Source organism: Pseudonaja textilis, chromosome 4 (assembly GCF_049901715.1).
Source record: "Pseudonaja textilis isolate UNSWEBS1 chromosome 4, rPseTex1.2, whole genome shotgun sequence".
Classification (NCBI taxonomy): domain Eukaryota; kingdom Metazoa; phylum Chordata; class Lepidosauria; order Squamata; family Elapidae; genus Pseudonaja; species Pseudonaja textilis.
The window spans coordinates 2,067,072-2,089,933 of NC_141993.1; the positions used below are offsets into that span (position 1 = coordinate 2,067,072).

The 22,862-nt window shown below is 39.2% G+C and overlaps 3 protein-coding genes and 1 long non-coding RNA gene across 6 annotated transcripts in view; 1 reads left to right on the forward strand and 3 right to left on the reverse strand.

The window, feature by feature from the left end:
• Positions 1–7,264, reverse strand: part of HELLS (helicase, lymphoid specific) — a 38,355-nt gene extending 31,091 nt beyond the window's left edge. Inside the window, exons 1-8 of the mRNA XM_026714499.2 lie at positions 7,180–7,264; positions 6,922–7,052; positions 5,058–5,180; positions 2,767–2,820; positions 2,206–2,242; positions 2,066–2,124; positions 1,881–1,925; positions 325–549 (exon numbers count right to left, since the gene is read on the reverse strand). Of these exons, the coding sequence (XP_026570284.2) occupies positions 325–549; positions 1,881–1,925; positions 2,066–2,124; positions 2,206–2,242; positions 2,767–2,820; positions 5,058–5,180; positions 6,922–7,052; positions 7,180–7,243 (738 nt within the window). The 5' untranslated portion in view covers positions 7,244–7,264. The remainder of the gene's footprint in view (positions 1–324; positions 550–1,880; positions 1,926–2,065; positions 2,125–2,205; positions 2,243–2,766; positions 2,821–5,057; positions 5,181–6,921; positions 7,053–7,179) is intronic.
• Positions 7,265–8,715: 1,451 nt separating this feature from the next.
• Positions 8,716–17,695, reverse strand: BLOC1S2 (biogenesis of lysosomal organelles complex 1 subunit 2). Of its 3 annotated transcripts, XM_087932125.1 has the most exons (6): positions 17,122–17,572; positions 15,489–15,666; positions 12,128–12,244; positions 11,335–11,454; positions 10,742–10,846; positions 8,716–9,125 (listed from the first exon to the last, which is right to left on the reverse strand). In XM_087932125.1, the coding sequence occupies exons 3-6, from the start codon at positions 12,168–12,170 to the stop codon at positions 9,094–9,096; spliced, it is 300 nt and encodes a 99-aa protein (XP_087788251.1). In that variant the 5' UTR covers positions 12,171–12,244; positions 15,489–15,666; positions 17,122–17,572; the 3' UTR covers positions 8,716–9,093. The 3 variants fall into 3 exon arrangements, with proteins under 3 accessions (XP_087788251.1, XP_026570285.1, XP_026570287.1); XM_026714500.2 differs by lacking the exon at positions 15,489–15,666 and having other exon boundaries at positions 8,761–9,125; positions 17,122–17,695; XM_026714502.2 differs by lacking the exon at positions 15,489–15,666 and having other exon boundaries at positions 8,761–9,125; positions 12,128–12,241; positions 17,122–17,378.
• A 135-nt stretch (positions 17,696–17,830) lies between these two features.
• Positions 17,831–20,439, forward strand: LOC148125735 (uncharacterized). Its single transcript, XR_015743395.1, has 2 exons — positions 17,831–18,436; positions 18,949–20,439. It is a non-coding gene; the product is annotated as an uncharacterized LOC148125735 (long non-coding RNA).
• Positions 20,014–22,862, reverse strand: part of PKD2L1 (polycystin 2 like 1, transient receptor potential cation channel) — a 34,335-nt gene continuing 31,486 nt past the window's right edge. The window contains exon 15 of the mRNA XM_026714498.2: positions 20,014–22,299. Coding sequence (XP_026570283.1) covers positions 22,084–22,299 — 216 coding nt within the window. The 3' untranslated portion in view covers positions 20,014–22,083. The remainder of the gene's footprint in view (positions 22,300–22,862) is intronic.

Sequence of the window (22,862 nt, forward strand, 5' to 3'; positions counted from 1 at the left end):
AAAAAAAAAAACCCAAAATTCAAATGCTTCCAACAAAGTAAAAAGAAGTTCAGAGAAAAATAATCCAAAATATGGACCCAAGCAAGTCTTTTTCAATCTCCATCACAAAAACCTTTCTCCGGTAGCAACCCACTTGAATTCATCGAGCTTCAAGTGAAAATTTGGCAAGTAAATACTGGAGGAATAACAATGCATTAATTGACTTAGTTTTTCCAAGAAAGTTGAATCTTTTTAGACAAGTGACATACTTATATTTGAAATCATTATGATTAACTACTAATGACCTAGCCAAATATGATTATATAAGAAAGTATAAATGCATACCCTAAGCCATTCCATGCCTTCAACTTGATACCACCTCATCACTCCTCCAGTGAAAAGTTTTGGTTGCTGAAAAGGTACTGGCTGCCCATTAAACTTTCGTTTTGGATCAACAAAATGCTTGGCACTATGTCGCATCACCTGTGCCAATCTATCCTTAATTATGCTGTTTGAATCCCCATTATTCTCGATTTCTTCTGCACACAGTTTGGGTGGATTGCTTTCAATCTATAGAAGGAAACACACAGGCAATATTATTTTTAATTTCTGCCAAGTTTTTATGCAGTTATCTAAGTTATTTCAAGGTTGATAGTTAAGCCAGACAAAGTCAATATTACCATACTTGTATAAAAGAAACTAATAATAAAACCTGGTCTAAATTCAAGTTGTGTTGTAAATTATAACATAAATTCCTATTATTATAAGAATCATTTATATCAGCATTCATATAGCTTGGCACAACCGGAAAGATGTTGCATACATTGCATTTCACTGTTATGTGGTTATTATTAATGAGAAATTGTGGCAAATGAAAGAGCCAGATTTTTTTTCCTTTCTGCAATAAATTCTCTTCTCTTCCCTACAAAATACAGTACAATTGCCAAACTAAATCAGTTTTCCACTGATATTCACAGCTCTCAGAATTAACAAAAGGCACCCTAGTATTTCTACCATGCTCCTGAAAGCTTTCTCAGAGTAAACAATTTCTCATTTTCCTACATGGCAGAAAATGCAGAGGCTTTAGGTACTCTGCCTCTTAAACCAACACTACAATGAAGTCATGTTGTTATATTAGCGAATGACACCCCCCCCCACTCCTTCTTTAAAATACTAAGCTTTAAGATGGCAATTACATCTCTCTTTTTTTGGTCTTTTAATTACCCCGTAGTTTTTTGCGTTGGGGTGGAGTCGGGGCAACTGAATGGAGCCGAAGGTTTACTGGCCAGATGCCCAATGCCGAGTTTGCAGCTGATATTTACTCATTGTGCCCAGAGAGATAAATACCTGCTGCTACCTAGGATTGAACTGACAGCCTGATTGTGAGGCGAGAGCTCCACCTCCAGGCCACTGCACTACTCATGGCATTTGCATCTATGTATATAAGAAAATATTTTAATTACATTCAGGATTACAATCAGTTTGATACATGCTGCTTGCATTTCCTTCAAATATTAAGATTCTATTATTACAAACAAGTACTAATTCAATCAAGCTTGACTGTTGGTGAGTACATGGGGATGTCCAGACTACTATAACCCCCACCACCACCACATGGTACATGTCTTTTTTTTTGCAGCAATATGGGGAATGTTTTTACCATTACCTTCCACTTGTTTTTAAAATGATTAGTCTTAAAAACAAGTGGAAGGCAATGGTAAAAACATTCCTCATATTGTTCCAAAAAGGGAAAAAAAAACATGCTTAGTTCATATTCTCTTGAGATTGTTTTAAATTCATAGCGCTTTTAAAGTCAATATTTAAAATTCTTAAAGGGAAGTTTGAGAAATAAATATCAGAGGATAACATTATAATAGCAGTATTCGAAACTTGAAATATACCTGTTCATTTTCAACTTTCCTTTTTTTAGCTGCTAACAAAATTTCCTGTGGAGAAATGAAGGAATAAAATAATTGAACAACTCACAACTGTGAGATGGGAGGCTATATAAATTTAATAAATAAATAAAATTTCTCTTTGAATGATTCAAAAGTAATGTTTTGTGGATTTGTATTTAAGCAATTACCTCCTTTGAAATGACATCAGAAATATTATATGTTCTCTCTTCTCGAATTCTCTTTTTAACTGTAAGAAAATACAGTGTTGATTTCAGCACTCAATTTCTAGATACATAACAAAATAGTTTCAGTCTTTGACCAAACTTACCGATTTTCTGATCATTCTGACCACTTAAATTTTCATTCTGTAAACCAAAATATTGAGAACAAAATAATTTTAATGTTAATATTTGTATAATTCACAGTTATAATCACATTCATCTTGCATAATTGATTTTAAGACTCCTGACCAAAATTGTTAATTTTCTAAGCTAGATTACTGCAAAATACAAACAAGTTAATGTACTGTATCTCTACTTATAACAAAGTTGAATATTAACATTTTTTGTTCTATTTTCAAAAGTCTACTCTACATAGTTCCTTAGACCCATTCTCTGCTCCCTTTCTATGAGTACAATCCATGCATCTCAGAAATCTCCCTGGGTCAGCAACCTGTTAGGCAGAAGGAACCGCCACTGTGGAGGAATATTCAGATTACAAATATCTCAATATCACAGATTTGATTTGACTATCTCTATATACCACAACACATGCCTTTTAATTACCATAAAAGAATATGTAATCTGAACAAAGGATACAAATTCGGCATCAATAACAATTTGAACAGAGTATTTATTCATAGTTATCTAACATTTAATGTTGATTTTACCTTTGCGGTGTTCAATGTTCCTTTTCTTTCAAGTTTTTCTTTCTTTTGTTGCTCCTAAAACCCAAGATTTTTACAAATGTTGCTTCTTTATGCAGACAAGTGAACTAACATTTGATGTACATTAAATACTGTTGGTTTTTGTTTTCATTTTAATAGCAAATAGCTTAGAGGTTTAGGTAGCACTTGGAATGAAACATTCAATTTAACTAAGAAGTCTTTTTTCCCCTATGAATCAGAATAGAGCTGGAAGGGACCTTGGAGGTCTTCTAGTCCAGCCCCCTGCAGGGAGATCCTATACCATTTCAGATTAGTGACTGTCCAACCTCTTAAAAACCTCCAGTGATTAAGCAAGCACGTCTGAAGGCAAGCTGTTCCATTGGTTATGAAGTTTCTCCTCAAATCCAGGTTGCTTCCTCCCTTGACTTCTTTTCCATGCATTATTGTCCTGCCCTTAATACAGAGCAGTCTCCCAAACAGTGGGAACTATTCAATGAGCCAACTTACACACACACACACACACACACACACACACGTTGCAGGGCTTGTCTGTTGAAGAAAATCTCAACTGACTCCAATGGATTAAACTTGTAGTAACTCACAAAAGGAAAAGCTGAGGATCACACATTATCCTGCACATTCTACTTGCACAACGGAGCGTCAGCGACAAAGAAAGTTAAGATGGCTAGGTTGCTAGAGAAGTGGGCCTCTAGTAACACTCACCCAAACAGAAGGGGAGGAAGAGTGATACATCAAAGATTGTGACTGAAGTATACAAATACCACAACCTTTTAGTAAAATAAGTGAATGGCATGTAGAGATACATTTACTGGAAGTCAAGGAAGTGTCTACATTACAGAAAATATGGCCTAAAGTTTAGGATCTCTATAACATAGTTTGCAATAGCGCACCTTCCCATAATCATACAAAAACCCTACCAAGAATCATGCCTAAAATTGTTATGTCCCATCAAGAGACAATATCATGAATCAATTGCCTAGGTTGCAGCCAAGCTTCTGTCTGTCCTATATGGGAACAATGTTGTGATCCTGAGTCAGATGCATGATGGCCTGGCAGAAGCCCATCCATAGTTACATAGTGGCAGCTAAGGGGGTACAGAATGTACATTCAAGATTCACACAAGGCTTGGTTTTGAGTATAAGTTGTTTCACCCATGAATTTAAGGCTTCCTATAGAAAGATACTTTTGTTCTGGCCAAGAATTATAATGGCATGTGGAAATGATCTTGGGAGATAGAAGACTCACAAACTGCTCAATGGGACAAATAGCAGTTGAGGCCACAGAAGGAATGGAGACATGGCAAATATCTCATAAGACACCCTCCCTAGTTTCTTGGACTGTAAAGGCAAGGGGAAGAGAGAGAGATTTTCAAATTTATAAGATCCTTACAATAAAGAGCCTGTACTTCTGTGTATGCTTCTTGTCTGGACTACCTTAATATTCTATCACTGAAGAGCCATGGTGGTGTGCAGTGGTTAGAATGAAGTACTGCAGGCTAACTCTGCCAACTGTCAGCAGTTTGATCCTGACCTGCTGAAGGCTGACTCAGCCTTCCATCCTTCCGAGCTTGATAAAATGAGAACACAGATTGTTGGGGGCAATATGCTGACTTTGTAAACCACATAGAGAGGGCTGTAAAGCACTGTGAAGTGGTATATAAGTGCTACTGCTATCCCACGTCACTATCTGGAACTACATAAATATATCGTGTGTGTGTGTGTGTGTCTTTGCATCTATCCATTCACCCAGGTTAACACAACAGAATCCCTTAAAACACTATGACTGGGCTTAGGAATAATGTACTAATTAAATAGTGATGACAGGCCTTCTGATGGAACAGTAGGGTAGACAGAACTATAGACCAAAACTGATATTTCAAGAAGAGAAGTATTCCAGTAGCACTAAATCCCTTATCAATACAGGAGAGAACAGACAGGAACAAAAAATGAGAATCAAGGATATCATAGTAGAACAACAATACATATATTCAATGAAATTGACCAGATCTCCTTTTAACCCATAGGCCAAGCTGGCTTTTTGTCATGTATGTATGCATATGTGTGTGTTGTGTATCTACACTAACACACACACACAAATACAGATGTAAATACATTTATATTAGGCTGAAACTACGCTATGAAACTAAATAAAAGTAATCAGAACCTAGATATTTTTCATCACAATGACAAATTATGACATTATGTAAGTTTTATTTGAAATGCATTACTAGATAGATATATCTAGCTTCTAATTTTAATGATAATGCTCCTAACCTCCAATTGCTGCTGTTCCATTTTAGTCAGCAAGAACTTCGAGTAGATGTTGCTTTTTTCAAGCAAGTGTTGAAGTCTCTTGTAGCGCATTTCATTTGAGTCTCTGTCCCAATTCATGTAAGCCTATAAGAAAAAATAATCTGTTATAAATACCAACATTAACTGACCATACTATTGGAAATATAAAAGTTGGTATTATCTTTCACCAGTTAAATCTAAATGAATAGGTTCAGCCGTACAATTTTCTTCAAGGTCCCACTGGAAATACAGCTTTTTACTCAACCAAGATGTCCTCCAGGTTATTATAGGGAATTTTTACATTATATTTCCAATGCTGTTCTGCTCTGAATTTTCTACATATACTAGCTATATACCCATGCTTCGCTATGAAACTTTGTGATTGGGCTTAGTTTGGGGGGAGGAAAATAAAAGAAAAAAATTGTGTCTCTGCCTACCAGCATCCATCAGGATTCATCTGGCTAGCGTCCTGTCAGGGTGAGAGTTGAGGGTTGTTTGGAAACTGAAACAGTATTTGCTATGTAAGGAGACAGCAAAGAGCCTGGGCATGGCTTAGTTCAACTGTTCTATACTAAAGCTGGTTGGTTGCTGCTGTGAAATTAAAACTGAAACTCCTCTCCTCTGCTTCTGTTTTGCATTTGGAACAGATTTCTTTTCAGGTGGGGAGGGGGAGTAGAACTCCTTAGCATCAGAGCGTGTTAATAATAATATATGAAATAATATAATGCTCTGATGGTCATTTCGAAAAATCCTTTCTTAATGAGCACCTAGAAGCCAAATTTCAAGTTTGTAGGCTTTACGGTTCTAGAGATTTTGTGATGATGCTTCAGTGGTATTTCGCTTTTATATATATGTATGTATGTATGTATGTATGTATATATATATATATATATATATATATATATATATATATATATATATATATATATATATATATTAATGCATAGATTTATTATATTAGTGTCAGGTAAAATAAACATGTTATATAATAGGTGTGTTCAGAGTATATCATATTTGATTTATGTTATAGTTGCCAATATATATGTCAGGTAAAATAAACATGTTATATAATAGGTGTGTTCAGAGTGTATCATATTTGATTTATGTTCTAGTTGCCAATGTATAATTTCTCCCTGTCGATCATGATTGTAATTGTGGTGTTTGGTGAAGCAATTGGTGGAGTTAAAGCTTTAATTTTATTTGCATACTTTTTACTAGAATCTTATAAATAAAGCATTTTTAAAAAAAAAAAAACGGATCTCCGTATTGTGTGCAAAAAAACCTTTATTTTGGACCCAAAATAAAGTCTGGATAAAATTTTAGCGGAAAAAAAAAACACGTCTCAAGAGCTTTTACAGGATGCTCAGACCTCCCCCCACCTCGCGTGTGGCAGCCTGTCCCGAGTTTAAGAAACGCGCTTGTCTGTCCTTGAGGGGGGGATAAAACAAGGCAGAGGGGAACGCGGGGACACCTCAGGAAGAGAAGAAAGTCGAGACTCGCCCCCTCGGTTCTAGAGGCCAGGTTAAAAAAAAAAAAATCTAGATCCCGGCTTAATACTAGAAAGAGTTCCCCAGTGGGCGCGCTTCGAGGGCGAAGCCAATTCCCTGGTCACTGAATGGGGAGCTGGGACCGCCACCTCCCCGGGGCTCCGGGGGCTGCATTCAAACCAACGCAACGCGCCGCGCACTCAGCGCGGGGCCGCCCTCCTCCTGCCGACCCCCCCATCCCCGCGCAGCCCAGCCCGCCTTCCTGCTTTGGCGCCCGGGGCTGGGTGGGTGGCTGGGTGGGACACGGCGGGCCTCCTGCTCGGGGCTGGGGCTGGGGCTGGGGGTGGGGGGTCGCGCACCTTCTCCATCCTCTGCCGCTCCTTCTCCCTGCCCTCCGCCTCCAAGCGCTCCTCCTCCTGCTGCATGGCCGTGGTAATCACCGGCGCTGCATCCTCTGCTCCGGCTTCGCCCGGCTCGGCCATCGGAGACTCTGGCAAGGAAAACAAAGGGGGGGTGGGGGGATCGGCGGGGCTTTCCTTGCCCGCCCGCCCGCCCAGCGCTCCTCTCTGTCCCGGCGCAACGCGCGCAGCCCAAAGGGCAGAGCGGCTCCCCGTTACCTGCGCTTGGGCCGCTGCTGGTGTTGCTGCTGGTGCTGCTGCTGGTGCTGCTCTCGTCCGGCATGGCTGCCCACGCGCCGCCTTTTCTCCCCCCGCCGCCGCCCGGCCGCCCTCCCCGCCCGCCACTCGGACTCGCACGAGGAGCTCCCGCCCCACTTCCCGCCCCGAAGGAAACTGGCGCGCTTTTCGCTCTTGCGAGATGTCGCCCTTGCCTCGCGCGAAACCCGCCCCGCCCACCGCCGCCCCGCCCCCGGGAGCCCGGAAGGAGGAACCGGACGGCGGGAGGGAGGCAGGAGGGCAGGATTCCTTCGGCCGCGTCGGGTCTGGGGCTCCGCAGCCGGGTTCCCCCAAAGCCGCCCTCCTTGAAAGGCTTCCTCGGGTTGGCGCCGGGGAGGGGGGCGGGGGGGGGCCCTCAAGCAGGCAATCCCGGTTCTTGCTTGAAAAGGAGGAATTTCTCCAGGCTCTCCCCGCTCCTGATCCCCTCTCCTTCCTTCCTTCCTTCCCTGCGCTCCCGGGGATCGCCTGCATAGCAGCCGGGCGATTCTCCTTCCTTCGCGCTCCTTCTTTCAGATTAACCCCTGAATCCAATGTCCGCGCCCCAGCCCCCCTTTTAAACCGGGGCCTTCTTTCTGCCTTGATACTACCTACCGGTATTGCAGGTGGGGAGGGAGGGGCACGTGTCGTGATCGCCTCTGGAATTATGACCTCCATAACTAGGTTAAGAATTTTAACGGGGCCAGGAAACCTGGCCAGTAGCCTTAGAAGTCATTCCCACACCTGCTCTTTCTGATTTATGCAGGGGTAGCAAGAAGCCTGGTTGCCATTTATTTATTTATTTTTTGGTTCTCTTCCATCCTGAAATGGCTTCTTGCTCTCTTAGAGCCGGTCCTGGTGCTGAATATATTTGGCATGTGGCTGTTTACAAATGACCGTAGTGCTTCCCATGCATTATAACTGTTGTGAAGATACTTCTTTGGAACTAGAGTGGACGACATGGCTGATTACCTCACAGGAAAAACATTCATTACTACCTAAAATATTGAAGTTGTAATCTCAACATTATAGCTAGCGTGCCAATATTAGCTATTGAACCATACAAACATTTAAACATTTCTTTCATGTTCATAGGAACACCCTCGACCAGCAACATTCACTTTGAAATTTTTAACTGCCTTAAAGCAGCTAAAATTGTAATAGTGGAAAGGATATGACTATCTCACCCATGTTTTCAACCACTTTCATTTTGGGGAGTATCTTTATATTTTTTTAGTTAGGTTTTTTTTTTTTAATAGCAGCTGACATTCTAGCAATTGATCTGTCCTACTGAAATCAATAAACTTTAATTATATGGAATTTTTACATTTGTCTTCAACCCATGCAAGTAAGTGCTGATAGCATATTAGAGTTCTTGTATTACACTCATGCTAAATTAGGTCTTAATAGTTAAATCTCATGTGATTCAAACTCTTTCTGGATGAAGTCAGATTTTTCCTGGATTTATTCAGCAAAACTAAAAATATAAACAAGGCCAGAAAATTTGTTTTAGTAAAGTTTTAGTGGCAATCAGGAGACAAATCTTGATTTACAAGTGAAAGGATTTATAGAGTGCAGAAGTGACCAATTTCTTGCTTCATAACAAACTATAAAAAATCATGGGCAGAATTGAAGCAGTTAAGAGTGATTTCTCAGTAAAATGAATATCAAAAAAGTAAAAAGGAATACATTCTACAATAACAAAAGTAGTTAATTCATAGACTTGTGTAGTCTCGGCTACTTTTGAACCTTCTTTGATTATTTTAGTCCAAATGCATTGCTGAGGAATAAATACTGTTTCAGAAATTCAATAGCAGAAATCTTGGATTTAGCTTCCTAAAAAAAAGTCATGTATTCTAGAAGCAGATTAAGGCTCTTCTTTCATCGCTTTTCCAATTTTTTGTACTTTGCTTCTGTAAAGGACAGAAAACATAGTCTTAATATAAACATTTTGTTTCATTTTAGTTATAAATCTAGTAGCATAGTCATGTTTAAGAAGAAAGCACAACAAAACCTTGATAGCAAGCAATGTAATTTCTTCATTTAATCAGCAGAACAGAATACTTTATTTGGCCAACTATGATTAGACATACAAGGAATTTGTTTCCAGTGCAGAAGCTCTCAGTGTACATGCAAAGCAACTTATGTCAAACTACAAATTTATTCTTAAAATGGACTTCATTTCTTAAAAGAGTTAGGAGTACATGTTATCCTTGACTTATGACAGGTTGCTCAGCAACTTAGCAACTCAGTTATGGCAGACCTTCCCAAGGCCACTTGTGACCCAAATTCAAAGTTCTAATCCCCCCCCATCACATGATTAAATTTTTGGTGCTTGGCAGCTGGTATGACTATTTACAGTATCCTGCAGTGACAGTGGCTTGTGATTTAGGGCTTTTTTGCCCAGAAACATTGGTTTTTGGCAAAAACCACCCGTTATGGACAATGGATTTGCTTAATGACCATGGAATTTGCTAAAAGATCAGAAAAAAGTTGTAAAATCTTGCTTTCAAAGACCACCAATACTGCTTTTGAAGAAATGTATCCAAAATTTCTTTGGTTATCTAAAATTTTCCAATTCTCTACTGTAAAATTTCTTGAGACAGAGGGAAAAAATGAGAGGATCAGGTGCCATGTGCTATTTGTTGTCTGTTTAAAACTCCTTCTGAAACTTAAATTTTCAGTTTTGGAATACGCCGAAAACTTCCTTTCTCCTATGTATTGACAGTTACTTTTCAGAGTTATGTACAAAACAGAATTGTCCTTGGAAGGCAGGTGTAAAAAAAACCCTAAAACTAGCAGCTGCAACTACCTGGATGCCCTTGGTTAAGAGTGGAACCACAGCCATATCCTGTCATTATAACTAATAATTGAGGAGGGGAGAGAAACTGGGAGTGATGACAATACAAACATACAAATATACAAGATCTGAACTGATTAATCGGGAACTTGAAATACTAGAAAATGTATTTATGAAAATAATATATAAATATAATAATATAAAGGAGAAAAGCAAAGAAATTGTGTACTGATTGGATCATGTTCCTTTGTCTTCCAATACTTCAAATCAGTAGTGGAACACAAAGTGACCAGATAGCATGGTCACTATCCAAGTCAACAAAAGATTGGTGTGGAGCTTTGTATCAAATCCCATTGTCTTAGCAATTCGTATGAATGGAACCAAAAAATATACATCAATAAATCATTAATAAACCATAGTTAAATACGCAGTGCTTTTGGCCATAAATGAATAGATGAGAAATAGTTTCAAAAAAGAGAACAGTCTTTTGATCTCTGTAGTAATCCATAACAGAAGAAAAGGGCATCTTGGGCCCTGGATTTTGGGCACATTCTTTAAATTATTCTCATTAGAAGTTGAAAAAGTTTTACCCTGTTTTGATTATAGGAATGAGCATTTTAGTCATATAGGATATTTATAAAAATTATATTCCCAGGCCTTGCTTGGGAAAAGGATAAAATAAAAACTTTTAACACCACTGTTCTAGTAAGGGTTTCTTGGAATAGCTACCGAGTTTCTTGGAATATGCATCCAGCTTGTAGGCAGCCTGTTCCAAAACTGCAACTTGCTCTTCAATCTGATTGATTTGTTCCAGGTATGGTTGAAGTGCAGCATCTTGGGAAAAATGAAAAGGGGAGGAAAAAATATATATAAGAACTTACTGGTTTTTTTTAAAAAAAAACACCTGCTACTTGACAGTAAGGTGCCTTTTACTGGATCAAACTACTGCCCAGTCTTAATGGACAATGGTTTGCTGGATCTCGCCGTGGCCTGCCATCTTATCCTGGGCACTGGAGACTAAAAAAGTTGCACTCATGCTAAGGTATTCCTCTTTTTGTATGAGTAATACATACCACTGCTGTTGGATTTGCTGGAGCCTTCCTCAAGCTTTCTTTGGGTGTGTTGTATTTAGAAACTGATCGATTGCCTGATTGTAGATTAACACATTCGTGTGGGAAAGGCTGGCTAAAGAACTACTTTTTGTTTCTTGCACATTTTTTATATTCAATTCTTTCCTGGATGTATTTTAACATACTTCCAAAATGCAAATAAGCATGAAAACATCCTTTGTTTGACCATAATTAAAGTTTGTTTCTACTTACATTTCTGATTTAAGTCTTTCAAATTCCGACTTATGTTTATAGCAATGTCTTTCATTTCCAGATACTTCAAACTAGTTAGTTTGTTCATGTTTTCCAGGAGTTTGTAATCTTCACTAGTTGCTAAAAAATAAAGAGGAGGAAATGGGTTTCTGCATTATGCCAGACCTTGTTTTAACTAAGATTTATTTATTACTTATTTATTAAATTCATTTGCTGACTATTTTGCGATGGGCTAAAATAGGTGCCCTTATTTATCGAATAAGCAACCAATGGCTGGCTTCACGAAATGCTAAACTCAAATCACGGTGGCTGACTTCACCTATCAGACTGAATCAAAAGGAATTGTCGCTTCCCTTTTACAAAATATAACCACAGTTTTAGTTTCAATGTTGTTCATAATATGTCAATAACTCTCTCAGGCTGATTATGGAATATGAATCCTAAAATCATCAGTGTTGTTTCTGGCTTTTACTTTCATCAGAAACACTTAGATGAAAGTTTTTCTTAAGAGAGGAAAGAATTAAGTTGACAAATGCAGAGTTTCCTGTCTAGACTGGGCCACAGTTAGAAGCCTGCCAAAAGTGAGTGAGGCTAAACTATTAGCAGACATCACTCTTTTGGGGACGCAGTGGGGAAAAGGTGGGTTGGCTGATCATGTAATTGATTAGTCATGTTCTGATTCCATTTGACATTTCCTTTTTTAAAAAAAGTAAATTCTTGGTACTTTTTGACACTTAGAAAAATTTACAAAGAATCACACTCTATGTTAAATTTAAATTTAATATTAACTCACCAGTTAGTTCACCCGTTAGGTAGATCGCCATTTTATTGAACATTTCTGTACAAAGTTCATTAATATCAGCTTCTGCTGGCTCTGTGGCTTCTTCTGCAGTTTCCACAATAGGTTCTTCTATTCAGAAGTATAAAAGAAAAGATTTATATTTTAGCATTACAAACAACCTTAATGTTTTCAGCATCAGAAAGTCCTGAGAATGAGAAGTCTTAATTATATAAATAATGTCTTCATCTTACCGTTACCAATACTTGAAAGATCTTATTTCATTTACCATATTTGCTCCCTAACAAAAATGCTCTTAAGCTTAAAATAATACATTAAAACACTACAAAACATTTTACTAGCAAAAATCAGAGCACAAGAGTAAGAATGCAGCAACAGACAAAATTAATTGTAGATCTAAAATGTGCAGGACTAAATTTCACTGGGTGCAGAAAAGAGGAAGGCACCAGTGAAGCTCTTGAAGAAAGCATCCCATTGTCAATGTTTTTATTTATAAGGCTTTTTTTTTTCAACACAAATGAAGACTACCAGAACAAGCCAACAAAGACAGTTGCAGTATTGTATTAAGTAAAATCTTTTAGAACCAAATGTTTTTCAGCCCCTAAGGCTTCAATGGATAATTAGAACTGCAGAAAAAAACAATGGCTAGCAACCTGCCTTCCTGTGTACTGCACTAGTCAAAAAAGAGGGCTGTGAAAATATCTACAGACCCCTCACATCCTGGACATAAATTGTTTCGACTTCTACCCTCAAAACATTACAGAGTCATGATGGTGAACCTATGCCACGCATGCCAGAAATGGCGCGCAAAACCATCTCCGCTGCTCTTCCAGGTTCCAGCTGCTGCTCAGGAGCGCCAGAAACGCCAGAAACCAAGAACAGCTCCCCAACACACATGCGCACATTCTGGCCAGCTGCTCTTCACATGTGCATGCGCATGTGAAACGAAGACCAGGTTGCTGGCGTGCATGCATGTACTGGGAAGCTAAGCTTCCAGTTTCCGATGCTCCCGTGCATGTGCATGCCGGAGAACTGCTCTTCTGGTTTCCAGTGTGTGCATGCACATGTTCCGTTTCAGCACTATTCTAGAGCATCACACACCAGAACAGCTAATCATAAGGACTCTACTAAACAACTAATTCCCACAACACTGTCAAACTATTTACTAAGACTTTATTACTATTATTCTTCTCATCCTTCCTATTACCTATCTCCACCCACTTATGACTATAATATTGTTTGTATCTTTGTGATTTATATTGTTAGTTGCACAGTATGATTTTAATTGCTTATTTAGTATTCTATGACTATCACTAAGTGTTATATCTTATGATTCATGATGAATGTATTGATAACTATGATCATGATTTATCACTTATATCTTTTATGTACACTGATATATGCATGAAAGACAAATTCTTTGCGTGTCCAATCACACTTGGCCAATAAAGAATTCTATTCTATTAAAAACATTTGTCATAATTGCATTATTGTTATTTCAAGTAAATTCTATATTATTAAAAAAACAAATCTTAATCAAAACATGGGGAAAATAGGATGAAGCAGGAAGCAGAATGTTCTCTGCCTTGAGTTATAAAAATAATAAAAGCGGGATAAAAACCTAATAAATAAATAAAATATGGTGAAATTACTGCTCAGTGCAAGAGAGATGCTAATCCAGTCTCTACTTAAGAGTTGTAAAATTGAATTTATCATCTCCTAGAATTCTCTTCTAATAAATCCTCCATTAGGCTACGCTTGGGCCATTTTGTGAGATCTTTAAAGGTTTGGTCCCTTATGGAATCTTCTGAGTCTGCAAGAGGATAAGGCATGCTTGCACTCAACAACTCCTCCCCCTTCCCCAATCATTGGGGAGAATTTCTCACCCTTTCAGCAATCCTGATTCAGCAAATTAACAGCTCCCTTATTTAGTCAAATTACAACAGTAACGGAGCCTGCCCATTTCAATCATAAACCACGAGAGTTGTAAAGCGAGTTTTACATGGCTGATCCAATTTATGAACTTTTTTTCAGCAATCATAAAGTGAAGCTTGTGATTGTTAAGTGAACCAATAGTTCACAGGGTGTTTTTGTTGAAAACCTATAGTAAATGTTGGTTTTCATCAAAAACATCATAAATTGTGGTCACATGATCATCAGATGCTGCAAATGGCCATAAATGTAGTTATGTGACCATGTAGTCATACTTTTTTGGGGGTGGGTGAGGTCCATTGTAGTACTAAGTGGTTGCTAAATGAGAAATTGTAAATCAACCTATACTAAAATTCTCCTGTTGATGTGCTACTTTTAAATGGGTGAAACAATGCAACGTAAGGCAATATTTTTTAAACCAAGATATCTCAAATGGGGTAATTTGTAGAATGCATGCTTCCTGTGGAATTATAGAACTCCATAATTCCCATGGAATTGAAATTTGGCAAATTTTATAAGGCATTTCGTGACATAAAAATCATCAGCCAAAAAGATGACTGGTTAGTAGCAATCTCAAAATCCTGTTCTTTAAGAGGAACTCTTCTGCACAAGAGTGGTTATTAATTTTGGAAATCATTGGAAGGATGAAGTCTCAAAGGCCCATATAAGGTTAATCTGAGAACAATCTAACAAATAAATATTGGGAGTAAACAGATACAAAAACTGTAATTCACTTCTTGAAGAGCTATATCCTAAATAAATAAACTTCCAGAAGAGATGAGCAATGTAAATGATTCAGAGCCTCTATCCATTTGCATCTAATCATGGTCAAGCATGCCTTGTATCAACGTAACATCCTGTCTCACAAGCTGTGGCATTTTTACTGGGAGCATAATCTGACTCATTTTATTGACTATTTTTTCAACTGTCCAACAGGAGAGGCAATGTTTCAGGCCCTGTTGGCTAAATACTTTTATTTTACGCGATGAAACTCCTGCCCTTTGGGATCATTCCCCACAAGGTGAGATTAGTCGCAACCTTTTTGTCCTTTTCAAAATCTCTTTTAAGACATGGTTTATTTCAGCAGGCTTGTGACCATATTTGCATGATATTTTGGTGCATTCTCTTGGGAACTTATTTATATTTATTGTTAACTGTTTAATGGTTAAGATTTGATTGTTTTATTGTATAATAGTCAAAATCACATTAGTGAGATGGGTGACTATACAAGTTTGATAAACAAATCTGAACATTGCTAAGAATCCCCAATAATCCAGCTGGCCTCTCTAAAGAGCTACAGAAGAAAAGTTTGAGGCTTCATCTTCCATTCCACTGAAGATTATCTCAGAGGAGACTTTTCATGCCTATTGTCATTTGGCTAACTACAAGAAAGGTTCCACTGGGTGTGTAAGGTCTGACTTACGTGCTTAAAATCTATCAGTAATCTCTTGGTATTGGTGATGTTCAGTGACTTTGCACTAGTGCTACATAAAAAGATTCCCAACTCAACAGAAGACAAAGTTATTTTAACACCGATGGATGTTCTGAAACTCTTGCTATCAGGACTTGGGAAGGTGAAACCTACCAACCTGCAAAAGGATCTGCAAAACAAAAAAGCAAGAATGTAAGATGGGTCATGCATCAGATGTTTGCTCACATCATTCCTCATGCCCGCCTCCAAGAGCTTTTTGGCATCAAAGGCCACACTACACATACAAATGGCTCACTAATTGTCTAACAATATTGGAGAATAGTCCCTAAAATGAAAAAAAAAAAATGAAGACATCCTTGAAATCCTAGCTCATGAGCAACTTGCTTTACTAAATTGTTATGAATTTTAAATTAAGTAGTCTTTACCCATCCCTGAACAAGCTGAAAAGTACACCAGCAAAACATTTGCTATAGCCACTGTCAATCCATTTTTGCATCTATAGCCTTGGCTCATCTTGCCTATCAAGTGACCTGATTTAGACTTGCAGGGCATGATAAGCAAAGCTATGGGGTTTCTCTGGTCCTAATCCACATTCAACCACTAGGTCACACAAGTTGTTCTTCCTTTCCTAAAACCAGGACCAATCAGCAGCTTATAGAATAGGAATAGAATAGAATACTTTATTAGGCCGTGTGATTACACACGAGAACTTTCTCTGGTGCAGAAGTTCTCAACGTAAATGCAAAGCAATAGAATAAACAATACAAATAAGAGTGGGTAGTAGAGATGAAAAGGATAATACTAAGCCACACAACATTGGTAAATATACTTAGACATAAAACAATACTGTGAGAATTAGGTGTTAGCAGAGATATCAGGAGATAAAACCGTCCTTGTATCTAGATGTTTTGGCATGCAATGCCCTATAATGGCTGCCCGAGGGGAGAAGTTGAAAGAAATGCCCAGGATGTGAGGGGTGTGTAGATATTTTCTCAGCCCTCCCTCTTTCCCACACAATATACAGGACTTCTATAGTAGGCAGGCTGTTTGCAATTGCTTTTTTTTTTTTTTTTGCAGTTCTAACTATCCGTTGGAATCTGTACCAATGGATAAGAAGCTGGTGGCTCCAACAGCAGCCTAGTTTGAGAGAGCCAAGCTTCCTCAGCTGAGTATCCTGGGGGCGATGGTGGAGCCCATCCCAGGAAGGGTTTACTCAATCAGCCTAAAGTGGCCACGAGATGGAAGCAGTTCCCACCCGTGAAGTGGCCACAACACAAGACAGCAAGCGCCTTACAATATGCACCATTCGCATCAGGGTGGCGTTGGCTCTGGGAGGGGTGGGTGGGTGGGAAAAAACAACAACGCACAACCAAGGAAGCCGAAGGGGTGGACTGGAGAGGCGACAAATCAACGTCACGGGGTGCGAAGATGAGAGGCAGGCTGTCCGCCGGCCGTAGGCGCCGTGGTTAGGGGAACGTGAGGAAAGGCTCAAGAGAAAATCGGGGTTTGGCCTTGCTGGGGCCTCGCCGGCGTTTCCTGCGGGGGGGAGAGACGCCTCCAATCCCCGGCTTCGGTGGGAAGACGGGGGGTGTCGAGGCCCCGGCAGAGCCGGGAAGCCGCTTACGTTTGGAGGCTGGGTGGCGGGCCTCCAGGCCGTCTTCCAGCGAGGCGGCGGCCGCGGCCATGGCGACCTTCCCGGGAACGGCAGCACCTCCCGGGCGCGCCTTGACGTCTCCGGGGTGAAATGCGCGCTTGCGTCCAGCTCAGGCGCCCGGCATTCCGCTCCGCGCGGCCCTCGCCTTTTCTCGGAGACTGCGCTCTCGGCCCGCAGCTTCCCGCCGACTTGCGCCGCCCGAAGCGAGGGGCAGGTCCCTCGGACGCCTCTTCCGGGGTGCAACCGTCGGGATTTGCACCGGGGCTGGCACGGCGCCTCCGCGGGAGCCCCTCCGCGGGGAGTTCAGGTGCGCGCTGCCAAAGCCCGGACGCATCGGTGGGCCCTTTGGGCGCTTTGGAAGCAAGGAAAGCATCGCCAAAGGGGAATCCGGCCCCGAAGCCTTTTCGACCCTGCTCCCCACAGGGACAGACAGAGAAGGGGCGGTGTTGATACCCTAAGCGGGAGAATTGCCTGGAACCCAAGGAGAAAAACCGCAGTCATCGCTGCAGCGAATTGGAGATCTAGCCATAATTGTCAGGAACTATACTGAAGGGGTCTCCATCCTTGGCAACTTTAAGACTTGTGGACTTCAACTCCCAGAATTCCTCAGCCAGCTTTGGCTGAGGAATTCTGGGAGTTGAAGTCCACAAGTCTTAAAGTTGCCAAGATGGAGATTGTTCTATCACCTCTTGCTTATTTATTTTCTACCATATTCTAGTTCTGTTTTTCAACCTTGGCCGCTTTCAAGATGTGTCCTCCAACTCCCAGAATTCCTGAGACAACATGATGCCAGGGGAATTCTGGGAGTTGAGAAACATGGTGCTAGTTACTGGATTAAAATGGACATGGAGTCAGGTTTATGATACAAAGTGGCATATAAACTTAATAAGTAAAACTGGATCTGCATATGCTTGTATGATTGAGAACTTTAGACAAGAAATGTTAAAGCAAGCACATTAGTAATATGTTCTGGCGAGGCAGAAACCAATGTTAACCCTGGCACACCCAACCATGCGTATTTAATAGATCATGACAATTGAATAGATGAATGTAGGCAATATGACCCTTTAAAAAAAAACTTCTTTTATCCTTATTTATCCTGCTGATCAAGCACACGGTACTCCTTTTTGTCCTCGGCTCCCCCCGCCCCCACACACTTCCTTGAAATAGGTTGGGTCAAGAAGGAAAGGATGACCCCAAATCCCCCATGGAACTTCTGTGGCTGAGGAAGCCTAGAACCCAGCTCTTCCTGTTTTTAGCTCAGTGTTCTTTTACTTCAACTCAGGTATTTTTTAGAGGCCTCGTTGTTGGCTTTTCAGGAAAGTGGCAGAGCAATTTCTCTTGAGGATTATCTATTAATTGCAACTGAAGGCAAGAGGGAAATGATGAAATGACTATAACAGCATTACCATGCAAATAATGTGCTAATGTACCATACAACTCCATAAAAGTGAGATGGGTACAATGACATAATTGCATGATGGTTATAATTTTGGTATCATTACAATTTGCTATAGAAGTCTCTGACAACCATAAAACCTAGTAAGCTATTTTTTATGATACAGCAGAACCTCTGGTCATGAACACTTCTGACCATGACCAAATCGTGTTCCGACCAAAAAATTCACAATTTTCCCCCCACGGCCAATTTCCCCTTCCACGCCATTTTTTTTGTAAGTGCCAAATTTCCAAAATCAGGTTTGGGTCATCACTAAATCGGGTTGCAACCAAAGTTATGGAACAAATTATGGTTGTGACCAGAGATTCTACTGTAATTCAGTTTTTCTTGTCTTACAGAAATCCAGTGTTTGTAATATTTCTCTTGCAAAGTTCCAGACTTGCCAAGCTCTTCTTTAGGCCCAATCCTGGGTTTCTACACCAGAGACTTCAGTTGCAGTCCTGCTATCTGCTTCCAGGTCACTAAGGCTCCAGCCTACTGACTGCCACTCCCTCCTCTACTGCAACCCTGGGCACCAGCATTCTTCTGCAGGCTTATGCAGACGAACCAGAAAGCAAAACTTAGATTTAGAATAAGCATTGATAGACCAGCTTTGTCTATAGAAGCCTCATTGGGCTAAAAATTATAACTTTTTTCCTGATCTGGGTTTTTAATACAGGTATTTATAAATAGCTTTATGGCAGTTTCCCTTATATAAGAGAATGTTTAAAAAAATGGAGAGTCCTCTAAATGAAGACAAGTGCTGACTGCTTTAAAAAGTGGGAGTCAATGTTTGTTTGTTTTTTTAAACTGGAAACCTATTTTCTCCTCTCTAAAAGTTAAGGAGCTCTTATGGAAGCTAGTGTAATGGAACTTGCAATTTTAAATATACAAGAATTATTCAGTTAGGAAAGCCTATCATTTTGATATTTTGAGAGGAAGAAACACATTTTAATAGATTAAAACCTTAATTGTGAAATTGTAGATTTAACAATATTTCTTTGGCCTACACAGGATTCTCCATAACAAATACTCCAGCCACTTATTTCTGTACCAGCCAGCCATAATTAAGAATGTAAATGTATTTTGGATCCAAATTCTAAATTGTGTTTACTTTATCAATAATTTATTTTAATTTTTCTCAATTTAAATAGAACTACTTCTGTATCAATCAGTCAGTCTTTATTAGGTTCACAGACCAGCAAAGACTCCCTTCTGTACTTGGAAGTTTTATTTGCCTTAACTGTTTCTTCCAATATAATTGCTTAGTGTAGGTAAAATTAAAACACCCAAACAGTTGTCCCCATGTCATCTTAATCAGCTTGAAGATTTATTTATCTATTATTTATTAAACAGAGTGACTCTGGACAACCTATAACATTAAGAATCCATGGTAAAGATGCAGTGATAATTATTCTTCTAGGTCTAGGACATGTCCTCATAATGTTGCCTTTCTTCCATCCTTCAACCCACAGCTTATGCCCCCTCACTTGAACTATGGTTGATTAGATGTTAAACATTACCTTACATAATCTAGCCTTTTACTATGCCTGTATTTTGGTTAAAATATATAAATTGTCAACACGACTGTACAACTCCTCTCAAGTATAAATACTTTGTTCTAATAGCAAGTACTGTATTTCCAATTTGTCAAAGAATCAAGAATTCATTCATACTTCACAAGGATACAGATTGCTAATTGTTAATTCAGATCGCTAATTGTTAATTCAGATCATGTGGTTTGCTAACACTTCTATAATACTGAAAGATGACTGACATTTGTTAGATTGACATCATTGTCACCTTATTTATTTAATAAAGCAAAAAGTACAGTATGTACGGTAAACCTATTCTGAAGTAGCTGTCTCTCTCACTGTCGATGAACAAGAAAGTTTCTCACACAAGGAGATGGAAGTGATGGACGAGTGTTTGTCTGAAAACCATAGTGCATTCATCCTCCCGCCAAAATAGTGACCTTTATTAACACCTAGATCTTTTGAGTTTTCTTTCTTTGTGCGAGGAGAAAAAGTACAAAACAACGTTCTTCCCTGAAAAATGTTGCCATTTTTTCAAGTTGCATGATACATTATCAGTAGAAGCACAATATTGCTGCACTAATGCAAGAAGTCACAATGAAAATGCAGATGATTGTATCAACCAACAAGAGTCACACAGGAAAAAGTTCTTAGGAATTACTGCTTCGCTGGCTTGAGGAGATTGTCTTGATGCATCACAAGAACAACTAGAGTATAGCAGAGATGGACTAATGTGGCACTATTGAATCTAGTTTCTTTACTAAATGCCTTTGGGTTTGTCATATCAGTTTACATAAATGACAGAGGATCTATCCAAGCAGGACTAAATGGGGCTTCACTGGGTCAGGACAAATAGCAAATCTATACAGTACGTGAAAGTGTTTTTTCTTGGGTGCTTTTTCAATTTCCTAGTCTAGCCCACACTCTAGAATTCCAGGTTAACCAAGTATTAACTTAGTCTAGCCTCACTTTGCTTCTGAACTCTGCTAAAGACGGCAGGTTAAAGATTAACAATGCTTAGCATATAATGGATAGATGCATTGCCCGAACATTAAAAAATACTTGCACTTCTATTTCAGGACATTTATAAGATAACTGGACAAGGAGAAGACATTTAATAGTCAAGGATGCATCTAAGGCAGTGGATTGCAATCCTGTGTGCATGTGTGAAAATAATAGCTGCATGTACTTTGTCATCTGAATATCTGGCAGGAGCCTCAGAAGGCAACATATTTTGTTAATGGTTGTACATATCCTTATCTACTGACTGATTTTTTTTTTATTTTTAGCGTCTATGATACATATCAATCCTCATATTTATTATAGGAACGTTGACATTTTACCATGATCATAATCTACTGACTACATTATCAGAAAATTATATTTAAATCAGACCATTTAATATGCTAATCATTATACAGATCTTTAGCCAGCTTTCAGAATTATCACTTGAATATTTGAATCCTTGCTCTATTATTTTAACAATATACCAACTAATTACAATTTCTAATATGGACTTGGTTTTCCTACAAACCTGCGCAGAAAAATTCCTTCTGCATATTCTGACAACGCCAAATACAGAGATTACTGTAAAAGTTTTAAAATCTAGTGCAAAATTTGAATCCAGTTGGTGATTTAAAACCAAATGAACCCACATTTTAAAACCCAGAGAATGTTTCCTTTTTAATTTCATTTGGTCATATACGGCCAAATACTCTAGATAAATCTGCCAAGGCCTTCATATTTTGTCCCTTCTGCATCAATCACCCAACTATAGACTAGTAGAGTTTAGAAAGAGGTTAAAAGAACTGCTTGCCCACTCAGTTCTGACATAAATGGGGTCCCTACCCCAAAAGCTCCTTTTCTTACAGGCAGGATGAAGACATAACTAAATGCTTTACTAGTCTAAGTATAGTGAAAAAGCAAGGATAATTAATGCCACATCTATTTAGGAATAAGCTAGAAGTTCCTGTTAGATTTGAACTGGATGGTCTTGGGAGTTTGAGAGTTTAATAGGTCTAATCTGGACAGAAGGGGGTAGACCCCCTGACTCCTATTCAGAGAATTCACACTGATATAATTCTCTTGCACATGGGCTGCTTCCAATCCACTCTCTTCTGCAAGAACACGTTCAGCCGTCCGTGGAGCCAGATTTTCTTGAATCAGCTGTTCTCCCTGCAAGCAAGGAGAGGGAAAAGATACTGGTGAAGGAAAGACTAAGCCATTCTCCCAAAAGCAAGGATTTTTCCTTTATCTAGGGTGATAATCAGCTATTTCCATTGCTTTGTTAGCTTGGGTACATTGAGTGTAGTGTCTTGAATTTAACGGAGTGCCAACAAACAGCAGAAAGGTGTTAAATAATTTCTGATACCTGAATCTCAGTACAGATTCCTTTATTGGTCTGGGAATTGTAGATGTGAGATGAAATACATCCGGTTGTCAAAAATGAATTCATACAAAGGGCATGTCATGAAAATATAGAAAAGTATTTCTTGCAGGCTTTTCCCTAGACCTTTGGGTCTGGGTGAGAGGAGTACCATTTTGGTTTTTAATTATCCCATTTGGTTCACCATTTTATATATTGTTTTTTTTCTAAACTATCATGTTCTCTTTTTTTGACGATATTATTTGTGTTGCACATTGATTGAGTTGGGAAGCCTATAAAGGCCTTATATTATTTAATTAATAATTTCCCTACCTGCAAGATTGGTGTGATGGTAAATAAGACGCATCATGCA

What these genes read in the sequence shown, in the direction of transcription:
- BLOC1S2 (XM_026714500.2), bottom strand. Translation starts at nt 17,182, where the DNA reads ATGGCCGCGGCCGCCGCCTCGCTGGAAGACGGCCTGGAGGCCCGCCAC. An exon ending in CCTAACGGGTGAACTAACTG is followed by an intron (nt 11,455 to 12,127) that starts GTGAGTTAATAT and finishes TTTATTTTTTAG; the next exon opens with CAACTAGTGAAGATTACAAA. An exon ending in TGCATATTCCAAGAAACTCG is followed by an intron (nt 9,126 to 10,741) that starts GTAGCTATTCCA and finishes TGTCCTTTACAG; the next exon opens with AAGCAAAGTACAAAAAATTG.